At 39.0% G+C, this 17,035-nt stretch overlaps 1 protein-coding gene across 2 annotated transcripts in view; it reads right to left on the bottom strand.

The window, feature by feature from the left end:
- The window catches only part of SRGAP1 (SLIT-ROBO Rho GTPase activating protein 1), a 253,270-nt gene that overhangs the window by 41,622 nt on the left and 194,613 nt on the right, over nt 1-17,035 (bottom strand). For both annotated transcript variants that reach the window (XM_069489992.1, XM_069489993.1), the window contains exons 9-11: nt 9,007-9,204; nt 8,466-8,550; nt 2,137-2,164 (exon numbers count right to left, since the gene is read on the bottom strand). In XM_069489992.1, coding sequence (XP_069346093.1) covers nt 2,137-2,164; nt 8,466-8,550; nt 9,007-9,204 — 311 coding nt within the window. The remainder of the gene's footprint in view (nt 1-2,136; nt 2,165-8,465; nt 8,551-9,006; nt 9,205-17,035) is intronic.

Genomic DNA, 17,035 nt, shown 5'->3' with positions numbered 1-17,035 from the left:
TTGATTCCATCCACTCCTTTCATTATTTTGTAAGCGTTTTAAAAATGTGGATTTTATTTTTATTCAGGTATGGCGAGGCTAACAGATCAGGAGACAACTGCCGTTGAAAAGATGCTGTTTTACTCATAGTTCCCGGGGAGGCCGCAGGGGGTGGTCGGGAGACAGAGGGAGCCAGGGGAAAATGCGGCCAGGCAGAGCCAGGAGAAGATGGGCAGGGAGGTTTAGAAGTGGGTGGCTAGTTTGAACCATGTTGGTGGGCTCTGGGGCATGATGATTCTCTCTGGTACCTAGCCCTGGGGTAGTTAGGGAAGGGAACAGTGGCCCTGAGAGTGTGAACCTGATAAAGCAGGTGGTTGGGGGGCTGGGCTCTGGATCAGGTGGCTTCATACAGAAGCCACACTTGCAAGCCTGTCCTTACTACCTCTAGGAATTGGCTACTCTCTGGACGTGCCATCCTTCCACGGTCCACTAGGCCCCACGATATCAAAGCATTAAATACGGAAACTGGAAAATGTGGAAAACATGGATATCACAACAAGGTCCAACAGAGCTTCACATGTGGTGACATCTGGTGCAGTTGATGAAGATGAGGGGATCAGAATTTTGTTTTGTCACTGACTCGTGGGGTACCCCAATCTTGCAGCTGGAGCCAGAGCCTCCGGTGGCACCCAATAATTGTCCCCACGTGACTGGGAGATGCAGGGTCACCCCTGGCTGGGGCTGATGGAGGGACGTCTTTTGGGTCTTCTACCAAAGGCCTGAAAATTGCCTCTCCCGAAGGTTCTAAAGCAGGAGTTAATGTGAACAAACTAAAGCTGTGAGAGGAATTTGGAATTGAAATGAACTGCCTGTGTGCTTATCAAAGTGATTTCTGTGGCGGAGGTGGGTTATTAGGCAGACCGGTGTGTGGATGATTCTGGCACCACTACGCCCACATCAAGTGAACAGCGCCAGGGCCATTTGACATACCAGTTGCGTGACTCAGGCTGGTTCTGTGCCTACCATGAAACTTCTGATAATTTGGTTTCCTGTATAGAATGCCCACATGAGAGGAAGTACCGGTCAGGTTGATGTGAATATCTAGTCTATCTGGCAATTACAGTTCTCATTGCAAATTTATATATTTGCATTCTTTTTTTTCAATCTTTTCTTTGAAGTGCCTTACGTTAATTATAATTTGGAAATAACAGGTAAAATAATTGAGAGTGCCAAGAGATACTATATGTGAAAAAAAAATCAGTATTTCTTTTCTTTTGTTAAGTTTAGAAAAGTCAGTAGCTGGATCTTTCTAGTTGGTTCCCCAAGAAGAAAGAGGGGCTTTCTTATGAAGAAACGGCCCACCAGTAACATTATAGAACCTTGGAAACCAATTTCCCAGTTATGGCAACAGGCACACCAGGATTCTAAATGCCTCCCACTTCAAAGAGAACTCAACTTCACAAGTGCAAAATCTTACTCTGTTAATCAGAATAATTTCTGGCTGTTGCACAAATGGTGACATAGAAAAATAAAAGTTGCTACAAACGTTCCCCAACCCAAATTAGAATCTTCCAAAATGGCTTTTCTTTCTTCGCAGTAGCTTCAAAATCCTTCCATGAATGAAAAAAAGTACAATATGGGCATAGGTGATAAAAGTTAAATTTTTAAAGTGAACCAAAAAGGGCAAGATCGAGAGTTAAAAGCCTAAGGATATTCAATAAAGCTCTCATTTTTAATATGACTTAAGGGAAGGTAGGAGCAGAAAATAATCATACTTTCTACTTACAAATGTAGTAGATACAGACATTATATCGTTTTTAAATTAAACTATCAAATCAAAAGTCTTGTTAGAATATTTCTAAAAGCTTAAAGTATTTTGGATGAGATGAACCAAGCTTGTTCAACTTAGGTCTTTGTTACTGTCTCTGCTTATTAAAGAGCTTTACAGTTCCATTGGGAAACCCTTAGCAAGGCCAGAGCATATCTGGTCTTGTGAGAACCTCAAACATTTCATGTTGCTATGCTTTCTCAAGCCAAAACTGTCTTGCCAGTTCATTAACAAAATATGTTCATTCTTGCAACATTGAAATAGTCGCTTCTTATTAAAGAGAAAAGAAAGCGAGATACACTATAAGTTATGATAGAATATTTTCCTACCTTGTAGTCATATATTCAGCTCTGTGACCTGCAGGAAAAAAGAATTAAAATAAGTATATTGAATGGAATCCAGTGGAATGTACTTGGTAATCTTTTGTATCATCTTTCCTTACTTGAAGATGCTGAGTTTATAATAACTTGCACATTTTATGGTAGAAAACATGAGGATAGCATATGAAGATAGACAAATAATTCAAAGTAAATATTTCATAAAATCCACACATAAAATTTAGTAAATTCTGTAGAGAAACACGTTAAACTTAGCAATTCAAAGCAGGGTTTTTGTTTTTGTTTTTTAAACAAACAAGAAATAGCTATTTGATCCTAACTGTAAGTTCAAAGATGAAATGCAAATAAAACACATCCAAGGTTTGTATGTTAGTTATTCCTTCTGTCTTGATTGATACTTGTAGGGGGGAAGTGGGGGGCCAAACAGGGTTGGGGGAACTCAATTTCCCTTAGACTAAATTGGTATTCTTTCTGTAATGGGATGTCAGGGCACTGGGGAGAAGTCGTATTCTGTAATCACAAATGACATTTGCAGATATTAAAGTACAAGGACATTAAATTATACTATATTCCACCAACCTGTAAGCTAAAAGTCTTTCATAAAGTTCTCTGTCCATTAAAAGACGAGCTGCTTCTTACACATTTGGGCTTCTTGACTTGTTTTAAATATAATAACAAGTCTGAATTTTTGTGGTGATCCCACAACCTGTGCTCATTTCAAGTTTGCATGTTTCTGTGGTTGCTGTCTGCTCTGTTTTATGTTTAAGGTGGAGCAGTGGGAAGGGGTGTGAGAGAGTTGAACCATTCAGCTGGCTTGTTTGCAAAATGGTGATACGGTCCTGAAATAGCTTGAAAATATAGCTGGCAGGGGAGGGTCATGTTGCAACACAAACAGGTGAGCCCAGCCCATCCTATCACAGTGCCGTGATTCAGACTTACAGGGCGAAGCCAATGTAACAATGGTGAAGAGAGCTAGCTCGCTGGGGATGGTGAATCAACACTCCCAGGCTGCAACAGAGCCTTTTACTCTATTATCTGCTCTTGAATAACAAATTACATAAAGGATTTGATTACTATCTATTGATTAAACCGGGGCAAACAGTTAATATCCGAGGATACCTTTCTCAACACAGAGCCAGGCCACAGTAAGTGTTGGCAGAATCAATTCTTGGCCATGACTTGATATGGGGATGGGGGGATGGGGGGAGATCCTGCTTCCCTCTCCCCCTAGTTCTACCTATCATTTAACTGTAAGTCCCTTCCTTTTGCTAGTCTCCTGGTACTTCGGGAGAGAAGAAGAAAACGGAAGGTGCACACAGAACTCTAGAATATTGATAGCTATTCACGAATGGGAGAGAAAGTCTACTGGAAAGTAGAGGGGCAGACGGTGAGCTGATTGTGGTGTGTGCTGCCTTAGGTGATGTCCTAATGGAAGTGTTCAGCAGAGTTGGCTATACAGGGTAAAGCACGGAGAGAGACAGGGCAGGAGATAAAGATGTGAGAGTCACTACCATTTAGGTTGTGTTGTGGATAGGAGATAGCCAAGATCGTGAGTCAGTAGCGTAAGCCAAGGGTTGAGGGTAGAGAAACTATCTGGCTGGGTGCTGTATCGTATTCTGTCATGTTGCATACTTTATTATAGCATTAAGTATAATTAAGTATGATGTAATATGTATTAGTAACAACAATAAAAACAGCAATGATGTCTCATATTTATTAGACACTATTTTAAGCACCTTATATTACATATATTAACTCACAATTTTCACAATAACCTAAAGAGGTAGCTTCTATTATTACTCTTATTTTACAGAAGAGACTGAACATACAGAAAACTGACTTGCCCAAGGGCACACTATTAGTATGCGATGGGTCTGGCACCAGGCTCCAGGTTTTGTTTTAATTCCAGTCCTGAGCTCCCAAGTACTATACTGTACTACCTTAAAAAAATGTAAGTCTTTTTCCTGGCAAATACTTTGAAAGATCCTAGAGGAAAGGTAGAGACTGCGGCTTATAATTCTGTCTGTCCCATATAGCTAAAGCCAAATACAATATAGAGAACATTTTAATAAATGTAATGAATTTAAAAAATATGTAAATTATTAAGTTAATAAATATCTATGAATTTAAATTGAATAACACAAGTTAATCACTTTCAAGTGATTCAATGATAATGATGCTAATGACAATTCCTTAGAAATGAAATGCTTTATAACTTTGAAATTTTGCTATTTTTGTTAAAATATCCCAAACAATCATTCCCTAGATTTAGAAAATGATATGTAAAATGCTTAAAATTATTTTGCTCCATCCATTCATGGTTAATAGTATGAGATAAAAAATTAAAAACCTATGAAACATACATTTTGAATAATGAACCAAGAGCAAGCTCTGTTATCATTCACGGCATAACCACACCACCACATCCATCGTTTTTGCAGCTAATAGTCTTGAGTGTGTCTGAACTGATGAATGAGGTTTTATTTTTTAATCAGTATCATCATTAATAGATCAATAACACACAAGCTTAGAAGACTCTCCTTCCCAGAGAAATGTGAAAGCTTCCAGTGGTCTGAGGATTAGATTTCAATCACTTTCTTTGGAAGGCTACTTAATTATTAAAAACAAAAGACAACTCCTCTCCTCTCCACCACCTCTACATACAAGCCATTTGGAGGAAAAAAAATGACCCAAGATTAACTTGTTCTTGGTACAAACACTTGCTTCAGCTACTCTTAAATTTCACCTGAGAATTATGAAATGAATTATTTTTCACACCTAAATGCATTTTATCTCCATATAGAAAAAGAGAAAACCAAAATAAAGTTTGGTGGCAATTTGAGATTTAAAAACTCTAGATAAAATATATAAAATGTGCACAGCTCAAACCGGACAGAGACACTCTGGATTTGTTCCCTAATAAATGACGAGGTCTCCTGGTGTTACTTTCCAGCCCTTTTCTTTCTTAAGAATACCAACTACTGCAGTGCTTTTCTAAAAAAACATAATTATTCACAATCAGCTTCTCTTTTAAAAGTATATTTGTACTCCTACTCAAAGACAGAAAACGGATTGTGTGAGGATAACCTATTAAATTCCTTTGTCAGAAACCTTATGCCCAGGGCAAGAAACAATGGAATATGGAGCTCAAGTTCCTAGTGTCAGATTTTCTAGGTTTAGCAAAAGTGCACTGCTATTTACAGCCCCTTAACTCCAAATATTGCACACATAGAAGCCAACGTGAACATTAAGGCTCATTACTGAAGAAGAAAAAAAGTCTCAGTGTCTCAGTTTTATAGATGTGTATCTCATTTACTGTGGTCAATTTAACTTGTCTGATTTAAAAACAAACGACATCACAAAAAGATACAATGGTGTTGCTGGAGATGAAGAAGATGATTATGTATTTGGTCTTAGCGACTCATTATGTGTTTCTATTTCAATAGTTTTCAAAGATTTGAAATTCTGAATTTTGACAGTGCCACTTTAAGAGCTCAATCTAGTTGCTTCACAATGTTGTAAATCAAAGAACTTACTGGGCTACTGGTAGTCTGCCAAAAAGCAAGCAGTGAGGCAGGCCAAACACATGTCTGTAGTTACAGATTCAGCTGTGTACGATCAACTGCTAAATCTTTGGGTTAGGCTCTATTTGTTTTACTATGAAGGCAGTTTTTGCAGCAGTGAGTCCAGTATACTTCAGAGAGGTGATTTCTATATAAAAAGTCAGGACTGTCCCCAAACACACCATTGAATGCTGTACTACTAACCCTATTTAGCCAAATCCGGACTTGGATGCCTTCATAAAGGCTCACCATTGGATTACTTCATCGTGGGACAGGCGCCATTAACTCTCCTGGTCTCCTTTGGTGTAAGCCTATTAACACAAGGAGGGCTTGCATGGAAAGCCGGCAGGCTCACAATGGTCGAGCTAAAAGGTGGGGCATGTCTCCCTTGCTCAGCTTTTCTCTGGGCAAAGCTGCCAGTGTCAAACCCAGGCAGTGACCAGCAATTGGTGTGCTGTCAGTCAAGCATGCAGGAGGGGCAGGGCTGGGGAGCAGAGAGGGCTGCAACCAGTGGGCAGAGGGCTAGTGTTTCTGCTGCCGCTGGATGAAAACCATCCAACTCCTTTTGCAGAATAACCTGAGTCCAGTGAAGGTCTTCTACACTTGAACACAGCTGGTGTCACTGGGACACCAGAGCCCACTGAAAGAAATTCCAAGATAAAGAAATTCTGGCTTAGAGTTCACAAGGTATAATATAGCTTTATACGGTTTAGTAGCTGAAGACAGAATCTGGCATGTGAATTCAGCAAACTGGCTAAAATATAACCCTACCCAATAATGATATGTAAAATAATATTAACCATGGGGCTTTCCCACTAGGAGACCTAAGAGAATCTATATTGAATGTGTACCATAAAAGTTTCAGAATGTGGTCCCAAGTGTATTAACACATGTGTCTGCATGCAGTGCCAAGAATGAATTCACCCACTACTTAATTCTCTCAAACTCACAATTTCTGAAGTGGTATCCAGTTTTGTAGGGAAGCACTTTGTGCCTGTAAGCATTAATCTACACTTAGGGTAAGTTATGCTTTGGGGCTGGCAACTGACCTAGAGGGCATCACTTGATATATCAGGCATTTGTGAAAAATGGCGGAAAAAGGACCTTACATGATACTATGAGGGAAAAAGAAAAAGACAGGACATGATTGCTGAAGTCAGAATATTATTCAAAGATAAAAAGTCTTTTTTTTTTTTTTTTTTTTTTTAAGATCAAACCTACAGAAGAGTTGAAAAAATAGTGCCGGGAACACCCTTATACTGTTCATGTAGATTTTTCAATTGTTAATATTTGCCAAATTGGCTCTATCTTCTCTCTCTCTCTTTCCCCTTCTCTTTCTATCTTTTTTCCTGAACTATTTGAAAGCAAGTTGCAGATATAATGACACTTCAGCAAGCATTTCTTAAGAATGAGAACATTCTTCTTTATAACCACAATACCATTATCATATCTAGGAAAAATCAACTTTAATTTAATATCATTTAATATATAGTCTATACTTAAACTTTACCAATTGCTCTTAAAGTGTTTTTCATAACTTTTGCTTTTTGAGTCAGAAATTAATCTAATCTAACGTGTGACGGTTCACATATTGTGTTTGGCTATTTAATTTTTTAAAGACAGTTTTTAGTAGTTTAAACGTTGCATTTTCTTTTTTTCTAAGTGAAATTGGCCTTTTATCTTGGATTTGGCATCCCAAGTGTTTAATACATGGAGTCTTACTTAGGTCATGGTAACCCGTCTCCAGGTGGTCATTCCCTAAGGATGATGGGTTAGTTGGAGGAAACCAGGAGACAAGGTGATGGAAACACTGGTTTATGGGTAAGGAAGGTTCCAGAATGGCAGGAGGCAAGAATTTAGGTCTAAAAGCGGCAATCTCTTTTTGACTTGAATTGCTCACATAACTCAGTCCCCTCATTGCCACTCCCTTCCATATTCTCTTCCACTTTTTATAACTGCCAGCAGGATCTGGTGTGAATAAAAGATAATTAAAGCTACAGACTAAGTCAAGGCAGTTAAGACAGGGACTTTGCTTGTATTTATTTTTTTGCTTCTAAATGTCATGAAGATGAAAAGAGAAACAATAACATTTACATGGTCCCCTTAGCCTGTAGTCCTTTTCCCCCTCAGTTTCCTCATTTGTAAAAATGGGGAAACTAACAGTGCTCAGTTAAATAAATATATAGCTCAGAACAATGCCTGGAACAGAGAAAGCCTTATATATGTGTTAGCTGTTATTGTTGTTTTTGTTATTATGATTAGACATAGCAATCTACTTATACTATTAGATTATTTCTCAACTACAAGGGATGCCTACTGAAAGAAAAAAAGAAAAATCATCCAAACTGGTTTAGCTGGTTTCTAGAGTCCAAAAAGGCAATAGAGGGAACAAATACCAGCCCATTAAAACAAACAGGGGTGGGGCCGGAAGCCTGGAGAAGGGAAGGAAGAAGTGACTGAGGGGTCTGCAGGTGGGGCAGGTGCAGCTCCTCTAGACTTTCCCTCCTCAGGAGCTCTGTGACAGTTTTTTAGCCCTTCCTAGATTTCACTATTCTTCCTTAAGGTCAGCACCAAGCTTAAAAAGCAAATAGTTGCAGGGAGAGCTTGATTATTATAGATATAGATTAAACCAACTCCAAACATACAGCGTTCTCTGCTTCTTAAAGCACAAACACACAATTCATACTCTTTCTGGAATATATGTACATGACACAATGTATTCCTCAGGTCATCTTCCATCTATTCCGCACAACTGACCTTCTCCAAGGGTCCTCTGCAGCAAGTCATGTTTGGCTTGAAGTTTTGTGATGAGATTACTGCCTTCCAAATATTCTCTGAGTTTCTGTAAAAGATGAATTCATAACTTTTAAAAATTACTCAACGTCAAGGAACTTCTCAGAGGAGATCTAAAATCCAGCCACTTGTATCTTTTAGACCTTGGAATCTTGCTACTCAAAGCGTGGTCTGCAGACCAGCAGGTCCAGCCATCTCTGAGGAGCCTATTAGAGGTAGACTTTCAGGTCTCTTCCTCCTCAGACCACTTTAAATTAGAACCTGCCTTTTCACAAGCTCTTCTGGTGACATGTATGTACACTGAAGTTTAAAAGTACTGTTTTGGAGCAGTCCTCTAACTCCTCAACTCTATCCCAGACTAACAGACTCAGGAACTCGGAGGGTAGACAGGAGTCCGTATTTTAACAAAGAACCCCAGGGGATTCTGATGCAACTACAGAAGCAGCACTTGGGAACCCGAGATCTAGGCTCTGCCCACAGTGGCTTGGGAAAGCAATGGACGCACCATGAAGTAGAACTGTTCCGTTTCCTGCTGGTTAGCTCTTCTCTTGGCGATGCTGGGCTTACTCAGGTAGGTTTCAGAGACAGTAGACTTCACAGACTCTGTGGAGCGACTATGCTGGAAGCATTCAGACACATCATAGTCCTCGATGGTGACCATATCTTGTATCGTCTGCAAGGTGGCTTCAGTTGTTTTCTTAACCTGGGAACAGAAATACATTTCTCATGTTAGCACATTATTTCATGAATTCCACACACACTCCGTGAGAGTCAGAAATGAGAACACAGATCCAGCCCCTGGAAAGTTCAGAGTCTATTAAGGAAGAAAGACAGATAAACAGTATTCCATGTTACCAAGATGAGGGGATGATCTCTTCAAAATTATCCTAAGGATGATATCACTTTATATTTGAGTCCTTATAAATCTTATATATCACTGGGCACTCTCTCAATTAGTTTCTTGATTTAAATAACCCTTGCAATTGGAGTAAAACTATGTACAGAAAAACACACAGGCCATAAATATACAGTTGATGAATTAACGCAAAGTGAACACACCTATGTTAGCAACACTCAGATCAAGAAATAGTATGTTACGAGCATCTCTGTGCCTCTCCCAATCACCATCCACCCTCTCTCTTCCCCAAAGGTACACACTACCCTGACTTCTAACATCATATATTAGTTTTTCCCTTTTTTGTACTTTACATAAATGAAATCCTACAACACATATGATTTTTGTCTTGCTTCTTTCACTGTTAGTGAGAGTCATTCATTTCTTGTGAGTATAGTATTTCATTGCTGAATATTCGTTGTAAGAATACATCATAATTCATCCCTTTTACTATTGATACATGACTTATTTTTAGTTTAGGGCTATTTTGAATAATGCTGCTATACACACATTTTTGTTGGGCCACACATACATGAGTAGAATTGCTGCTAACAGGATATGCCAGACTGTTTTCCAAAATGATTGTTGTAATTTATATTACCACCAGCAGAGCAGGAGTAGCCTTGTTATTCTGCATCTTCATCAACATTTGGTATTGTCCATCTATTTAATTTAAATTGTTATGTAGAGGGTGCAGTAGTATCTCACTGTGATTTTAGTATGCATTTTCCTGATATATGAGCACATTATCATACATTTCAGGCAAATTGGATCTCCTTCATTGAGAATGCTTTGCTCAAATCTCTTGTTCAATTTTCTACTGGGTTACGAGTCTATTTCTTAATGATATATAGATATGGAAGTGAGTCTTTTGTTAGTTATATGTGTTGCAAATGTCTTTTCCCACTCTGTGCTATGGCTTTTCACTCTTTTAGGTCCAGATGAACAGTTTCTAATTTTCATGTAATCAATTTACCAGTTATTTCCTTTATGATTAGTGCTTTTTGTATCCTATATAAGAAATATTTTCCTATCTTATGGCCATGAAGAAACTGTTCTATGTTATCTTCTGGGACCTTTTTTATTTATTGAAAGCCATATTCTTCCTTTGCTTATCAAAGTCTAATGTAAATTGATAGCTTTATCTTTCTCCCACACAATGTAAAGAGTTTAGAACACATTCCATTTATCCCTCCAGATTTATGTTATTTTGTAATGCATTATAATAGGATATATATGTAAATATTTATACATATTTAAATACAAGACATTAATGTTACTGTTTTTTTTTTTTTTTTTTTTTTGAGACAGAGTCTCACTCTGTTGCCCAGGCTAGAGTGAGTGCCGTGGCGTCAGCCTAGCTCACAGCAACCTCAAACTCCTGAGCTCAAGGGATCCTCCTGTCTCAGCCTCCCGAGTAGCTGGGACTACAGGCATGTGCCACCACACCCGGCTAATTTTTTCTATATATATTTTTAGCTGTCTATATAATTTCTTTCTATTTTTAGTAGAGATGGGGTCTCGCTCTTGCTCAGGCTGGTCTCGAACTCCTGAGCTCAAAAGATCCGCCCACCTCGGCCTCCCAGAGTGCTAGGATTACAGGCGTGAGCCACCGCGCCCGGGAAATGTTACTGTTTTATATAGTCAATATTCATTTAACTTTATCCACATTTATTATATTCCCTATCTCCATTCCTTATATTTTAAGAGCACCTTTAAAAATTCTTTTTAGTACGCATCCATTTTTGTTGACTTGAACATGTCTTTTATTTCACCTGCATTTATGAAAGATATTTTTTGTAGTTAGGCAAGGATCCATCATCTTGTCTTGCTGCCGCCCAAGACATGGCTTCTGTCCATGTAAGCAGTGTTCTAGTTTGAGATCAATACAAACTCTAAATTCCTTGGTCAATAAAACATCATAGATTCCTTCTTCTGTGGCAGAAGTACTGGGTATTGTACCCCTCCAATATGTTTCTTACGACATTTACTCTTGATGATGGAACAGGAGTATTAGAAGCTTATCTCATGGATTACAATAAATTCTTCCAGACTCCAGCATCAGAAATCCTAATCAATGATGACCTTCAGAAAAGTATGGATATAATCATGGATATGTTTTGTCCTCCAGGAATAAAAATGGATGCATATCTGTGGTTGGAATGCTTCATCAAATCATTATAATGTCACAAATAGAACGGAGCAGCAAATTTGCTATCAGATTTTTGACATCACATTTGTGGAAGATCTTATCTAATAATGTTGCCATTCAACTTAGCATATATAAAATACTGTAATTTTAGAAAACGTTACTTTTTTGAGATTGTTATAAAACATGTAAGACATTTAACCACTTTTAAAAATACCATTCCCATTTTTATTTTAACCACTATTTTAGATTTTTTTTGACAAATACACATTGTGTTTTCTTAATGCCTTCTTGTAAGTCTGTTAAATTGTTCCTGTTGCTCAAAATACTCAGCATGATGGCTCCTATGTATATAAAAGAAAAGAGACATTGAATAAATACGGACTATGTTTTTGTTGCTCTTGGCCATCCTTTCAGAGAAGCTATTTTGTTTCCCTACACTGAAAATCACTTTTTCTCTTGAGTTTTCCAAGTATCGGCCACTGATTTCTCTGCCATCCAACATTCCTGGTTGGGCTTCTTTTCCTGCCCTGGTTTTTAGCAGCAGTGTTATAATGTTAGCCTGGGTATTAAATCAGAACATGTTCTTACCTTAAATCTCTTGGCTTTTACTGGGTGCAAGGTAAATAACAGCTACGGGTTTTGTTTTGTTTTTGTATAGAGAGATCTGCTTAAACAAGTGCTGCTTGGAAGTGTTTTTCTAAGTGAGCTACAGTGTATTAAAAGAGTGATTTGCTTTAAGCAGAAGTGGCAAAATGACTTTGTTTGGATGCTGATATTGATCATTTTAGGATAAATTCATTTCTTTAGACCTGAATTATGTAACTTGATCACTCATTTCTCTCCATGATATTAGAAGTTATTCCACTCCACCTCAACCTAATAAAGTGGTAAGATTTACTATGCTAGTGACTTATTTACAGGTTTTAACTAATTGAATCAGATGTTAAATCAGTATAATATTCTGCTTTTTACCTGACAATGTCTATCAAATTTAAAATCATGAATATTTAATTTTATACAAATATTTCTACATATTTTTATATATGTATAGATTTGGGTATGTTATTTGCTAAAGACTTAGAGGCACAGATCTGCCTAGTTCAATGTTAGTGATCAATAAAATAAATACACATTGAAAAACCGAGTAAAAAAATACTATAATTAATTACTTTATCAAAAGATATGACCAGCCTGAGCAAGAGCGAGACCCTGTCTCTACTAAAAATAGAAAGAAATGATCTGGACAGCTAAAAATATATGTAGAAAATAATTAGCTGGGCATGGTGGCACATGCCTGTAGTCCCAGCTACTCGGGAGGCTGAGGCAGAAGGATTGCTTAAGCCCAGGAGTTTGAGGTTGCTGTGAGCTAGGCTGATGCCACAGCACTCTACTCAGGGCAACAGAGTGAGACTCTGTCTCAAAAAAAAAAAAAAAAAGATATGGAAGGCTGAAAAGTATATAATGTTCTTAAGATATTGGTGAGGTGGAGTATAAGAATAAAATTAAAGGCTGGGTGTGGTGGCTCATGCCTGTAATCCTAGCACTCTGGGAGGCCGAGGCAATAGGATCGCTTGAGCTCAGGAGTTCAAGACCAGCCTTAGCAAGAGTGAGACCTGGCCTCTACAAAAAATAGAAAAATTAGCCAGCATTGTGGAGTGCGTGCTTGTAGTCCCTGCTACTTTGGAGGCTGAGGCAAGAGGATTGTTTGAGCCCAGGAGTTTGAGGTTGCAGTGAGCTGTGATGATGCCACTACACTCTACCCAGGGTGACAGAGAGAGACTCTGTCTCCAAAAATAAATAAAATAAAATAAAATAAGGTGTGATGAGGTATTTGACATGTTCCTAATTAAAACACAATGTCAATTAAATTAACACAATGATTAATGAAAGCTCCCAAAGCAAGCAAACAAACAAACAAACCAAACCAAAACCACCAAAACAAAAGACCAAAAAATCATCATGGACCAAAAAATAAAAATCTGTTTTTGTAGTTTGTCTTAAAATACAGTTGGTCCTCTGTCCCTGTGGGTTCCACATCCATGGATTCGACCATCCGTAAAATGCAACCAACTGTAGATCAAAAATATTCAGGGTAAAAAAAAACCAATAAAAAATAATAATACAACAATGAAAAATAATACAAATAAAAACCACAGTATAACAACTATGTACATAGCATTTACATTGTTTTAGGTATTATAAGTACTCTAGAGATGATTTAAAGTATAGAGGAAAACGTGACTAGGTTATATGCAAACACTACACCATTTATATAAGGGACCTGAACATTTGTAGATTTTGGTGTCCTGGGCTAGGGGGTGGTCCTGGAACCAATCCCCTGCAAATGCCAAGGAGCCACTGTAATCTGTAAGTTTGCTGGAACTCAGCAATTAAAGTATGTTCACTGAGTTTGTGGGACAGATGGCTACAGAACATTGTTTCACGAGAACCACGTTCTTCTGCGCAGGGTAACCAGGGGCAGCAGCGTTAGCAAACGCACACAGAGAATACACGGAGTGTTGAAGAATCAAAATCAACAACCCTGTTTTCCTTCTTTATTTTCAGGTTCCTTCTCAGAAGTAATGGAGTCCCAGTTAAATTTGGGATTGTCAGGATGAATAAAGGATGTGACTGAATCCACCAGACACTACGGCTGGGGCTGCGTATCATCCCGTGGGGTGCTTGCAGTGCAGAATAATACCAGCTTCAGACACATGCAAGCCATGTTAATAAGTCACAGGGGGACACAGTGAGGCAAATATGAAACAGCTCACATGAGCCTTGCAATAGCTCCACGATCAGCAGCAGGCAAATGCAGCTGGGTCTGGTAGAAGAGACACCAGACTTGACAAGGGAGTCACGAAAAACCTGAAGCGGGTTTTTCACTGCACTGGAGGGGCTGCCCAGGTGGCCTGAACTCCGAGCTGAGGATCCAAACATGATGGGGAGAGGTGACTTCTGTGAGCTTTTGTAGACTGTCTCTTTAGCCTTTCCATTTGCAGGATATTACCATCAGGGGGGAGACCAAGAAAGTCATTTTGGTGGTCTCATTCCCTAAATACACTGTATTAGTTTGCTAAGGCAAACCACGGACTAGGTGGCTTAAACAACAGAAATTTAATGTCTCACAGTTCTGGGGGTTGGAAGTTCCAGACCAAGGTGTCTGTCTGCTGGGCCGGTTCCTCCTGGGGACTGTGAGGGAAGGATCTGCTCCAGGCCCCTCTCCTTGGCTTGTAGACAGCCGTCTTCTCTTTGTGTCTCTTCACATCGTCTGCCCTCTATCTGTGTCTGTGTCCAAATTCCACACCCCCCCTTTTTTAATAAGGAAACCAGTCATATTGGTTTGGGGCCCACCCTAATGCACTCATTTTAATTTGATTACCTCTATAAAGACCCTATCCTCAAATAAGATTACTTGATCACTAGAGGTTAGGACCTCAACACATGAATTAGGTGTGGGGGGGACACAATCCCTGCCCGCACACCCCCCATGCTGTTTTATGGTCCTGTGCCTGGCACCTGGCACCTGATGCAGGCCTATTCATCCTTTGGCTCATTACTCTATCTGTGAAGGTGACCCTTATCCTGTCTTCCCTCTCCCCACTTAACTACTTCCTTCTTGCCATCTCTGACCTTGTATGTATTTCAATTACAGCACTGTATCATTTCAGATGTATTAAAAATTAGCAGAAAGGCCCATACACACATGCACACACACACATAGACGGGATCAGTGCCATAGTGAATCAGCCAAGGGTACAGAAACTTACAGCGAGCACAGGCCACAGAAGGCAGGGCAGAGACAGAGCGTCTCGCCATGGCCTTCCCTTGCTCCTTGTATCCTAACAGGGGGCACAGATGCTGGTGATTCTGGCTGTGCTGGGTGAGCTATTACCAGACCTGGAAAAACAGCCCAATTTTTGCTGCCCCACTAATTTTTTTCTGGGGTGTTACATCACTATTCCAGAAGAATTCATAGTAATATACTAATAATCCATGTACTTGGATTTAAGGGAATGATTACAAACTCTGGGCTCTGTTGATTTTTTAACTAAATTCAATCTCAGCAATGGTACAATTTAATTCAAGGAAGAAAACATCATCCATTGCCCAGGGCCCTCTGAACAAAATCTCTGCCTTTCGCTGTGTCCCAGAAAACCGGTTTTCCTGCAGCCCACCCCGACTTGATTTAATGACCCATGTGGGCAGACATGACCCTGTGTATGGTCTGAGGAGCATGATCCCAAATCTCTCTCTCACAAGCGCCTGCCACACTTTTGGAGGTCGATGTTTCCATCTATAGTGGAAGGAACTTGAGGTCAGGGATAGCTTATTAATCTTTAGATCTCCCGTGATAGCGCAGGGCCTGGAAAACAACAAATCATCATCAGAAGTTCACTGCAGGAATGGAAGTTGAATTCATCCTCCTTTCAAATCCATGGATACCAAAGAATGCTCGGCATAAACCAGCAACGTGTGCTTTCTCTGCTGAGAGCCATCCTGAGCTCTGCCGTTTTCTCTGGGGTGTCCCATCCCACGACTCATGTTTATACCCTTTCTAAAAATTCTCATTTTCCTTGGTATTCTTTTGGATCAAGCCCTTCCCTTCGGTGAATTAAAAGTTATTTGAAACAAAAAATATAAATTATGTATTTACAATGAGAGACTGGTCAGCCTGTTTTCAATTTTGACCAAGATGTCATTTAAAAAATAATGACAGTTATCTTTTACTTAGGCTTCTACTGTTACCTCATCAGGTTGCAGGCAAGTTAGAGATACTTAAATAAGTAAAAATGAAGTTAAAGGCCACAGAGAAGATCTGAAGCACCAATTTTAATTAAATGGATATCAAGCTCCACATCTTTTACCAAGTCTTAAAAGAACTTGAGAATTCCCCCTGAGAGTCTGATCACTGATTTACATGACTAGGGATTCTGCTGCGATTATTGGTACTATGGGGAATTTGGGGGGGAAATGGGATTTTTCTACCCTAGGTAGGGTTTGTAACTGAAATATATCTTCCTTCCCTCAATTACCCAAGCCACGAAAATAGTCTCAAATGTTTGGCTAACATTTTGCTCATTATTGTTGAAAATATCTTGGGTAAGGAATATATTTTTGGAACAGTCTATTACATACTCCTTAGCAAGCTGCTGGTGAAAGATTTTAAGTGGTGCTAGGAAAATTTATATGGGGCTATCAGTTCATTCAACATTGTTGCAAATTGATTGAGGAATCATAGGCTTCTCTCTTTTCCGTTCCCCTCAGGGTGGCAAATCTGCTGTAATTTAAGAGAGAATAGTTGTTTCATATATGAGAAGGTTTTACTCATAGCACAGAAGTGACATGTGGATGAAGACTATTTTCTGGACCAAATATTGGTACAAATGGTCTGAAAATGGGGCAAACTACTTAAAACCAATGCTGTCCTAAAAAAATATGAAAGGCATAGTTGCTCTACTTAATGTAATTCATTTTTCTCTTTCT

This window comes from Eulemur rufifrons, chromosome 16 (assembly GCF_041146395.1).
Source record: "Eulemur rufifrons isolate Redbay chromosome 16, OSU_ERuf_1, whole genome shotgun sequence".
NCBI lineage: Eukaryota > Metazoa > Chordata > Mammalia > Primates > Lemuridae > Eulemur > Eulemur rufifrons.
This window is presented reverse-complemented; position numbering and strand designations above follow the sequence as displayed.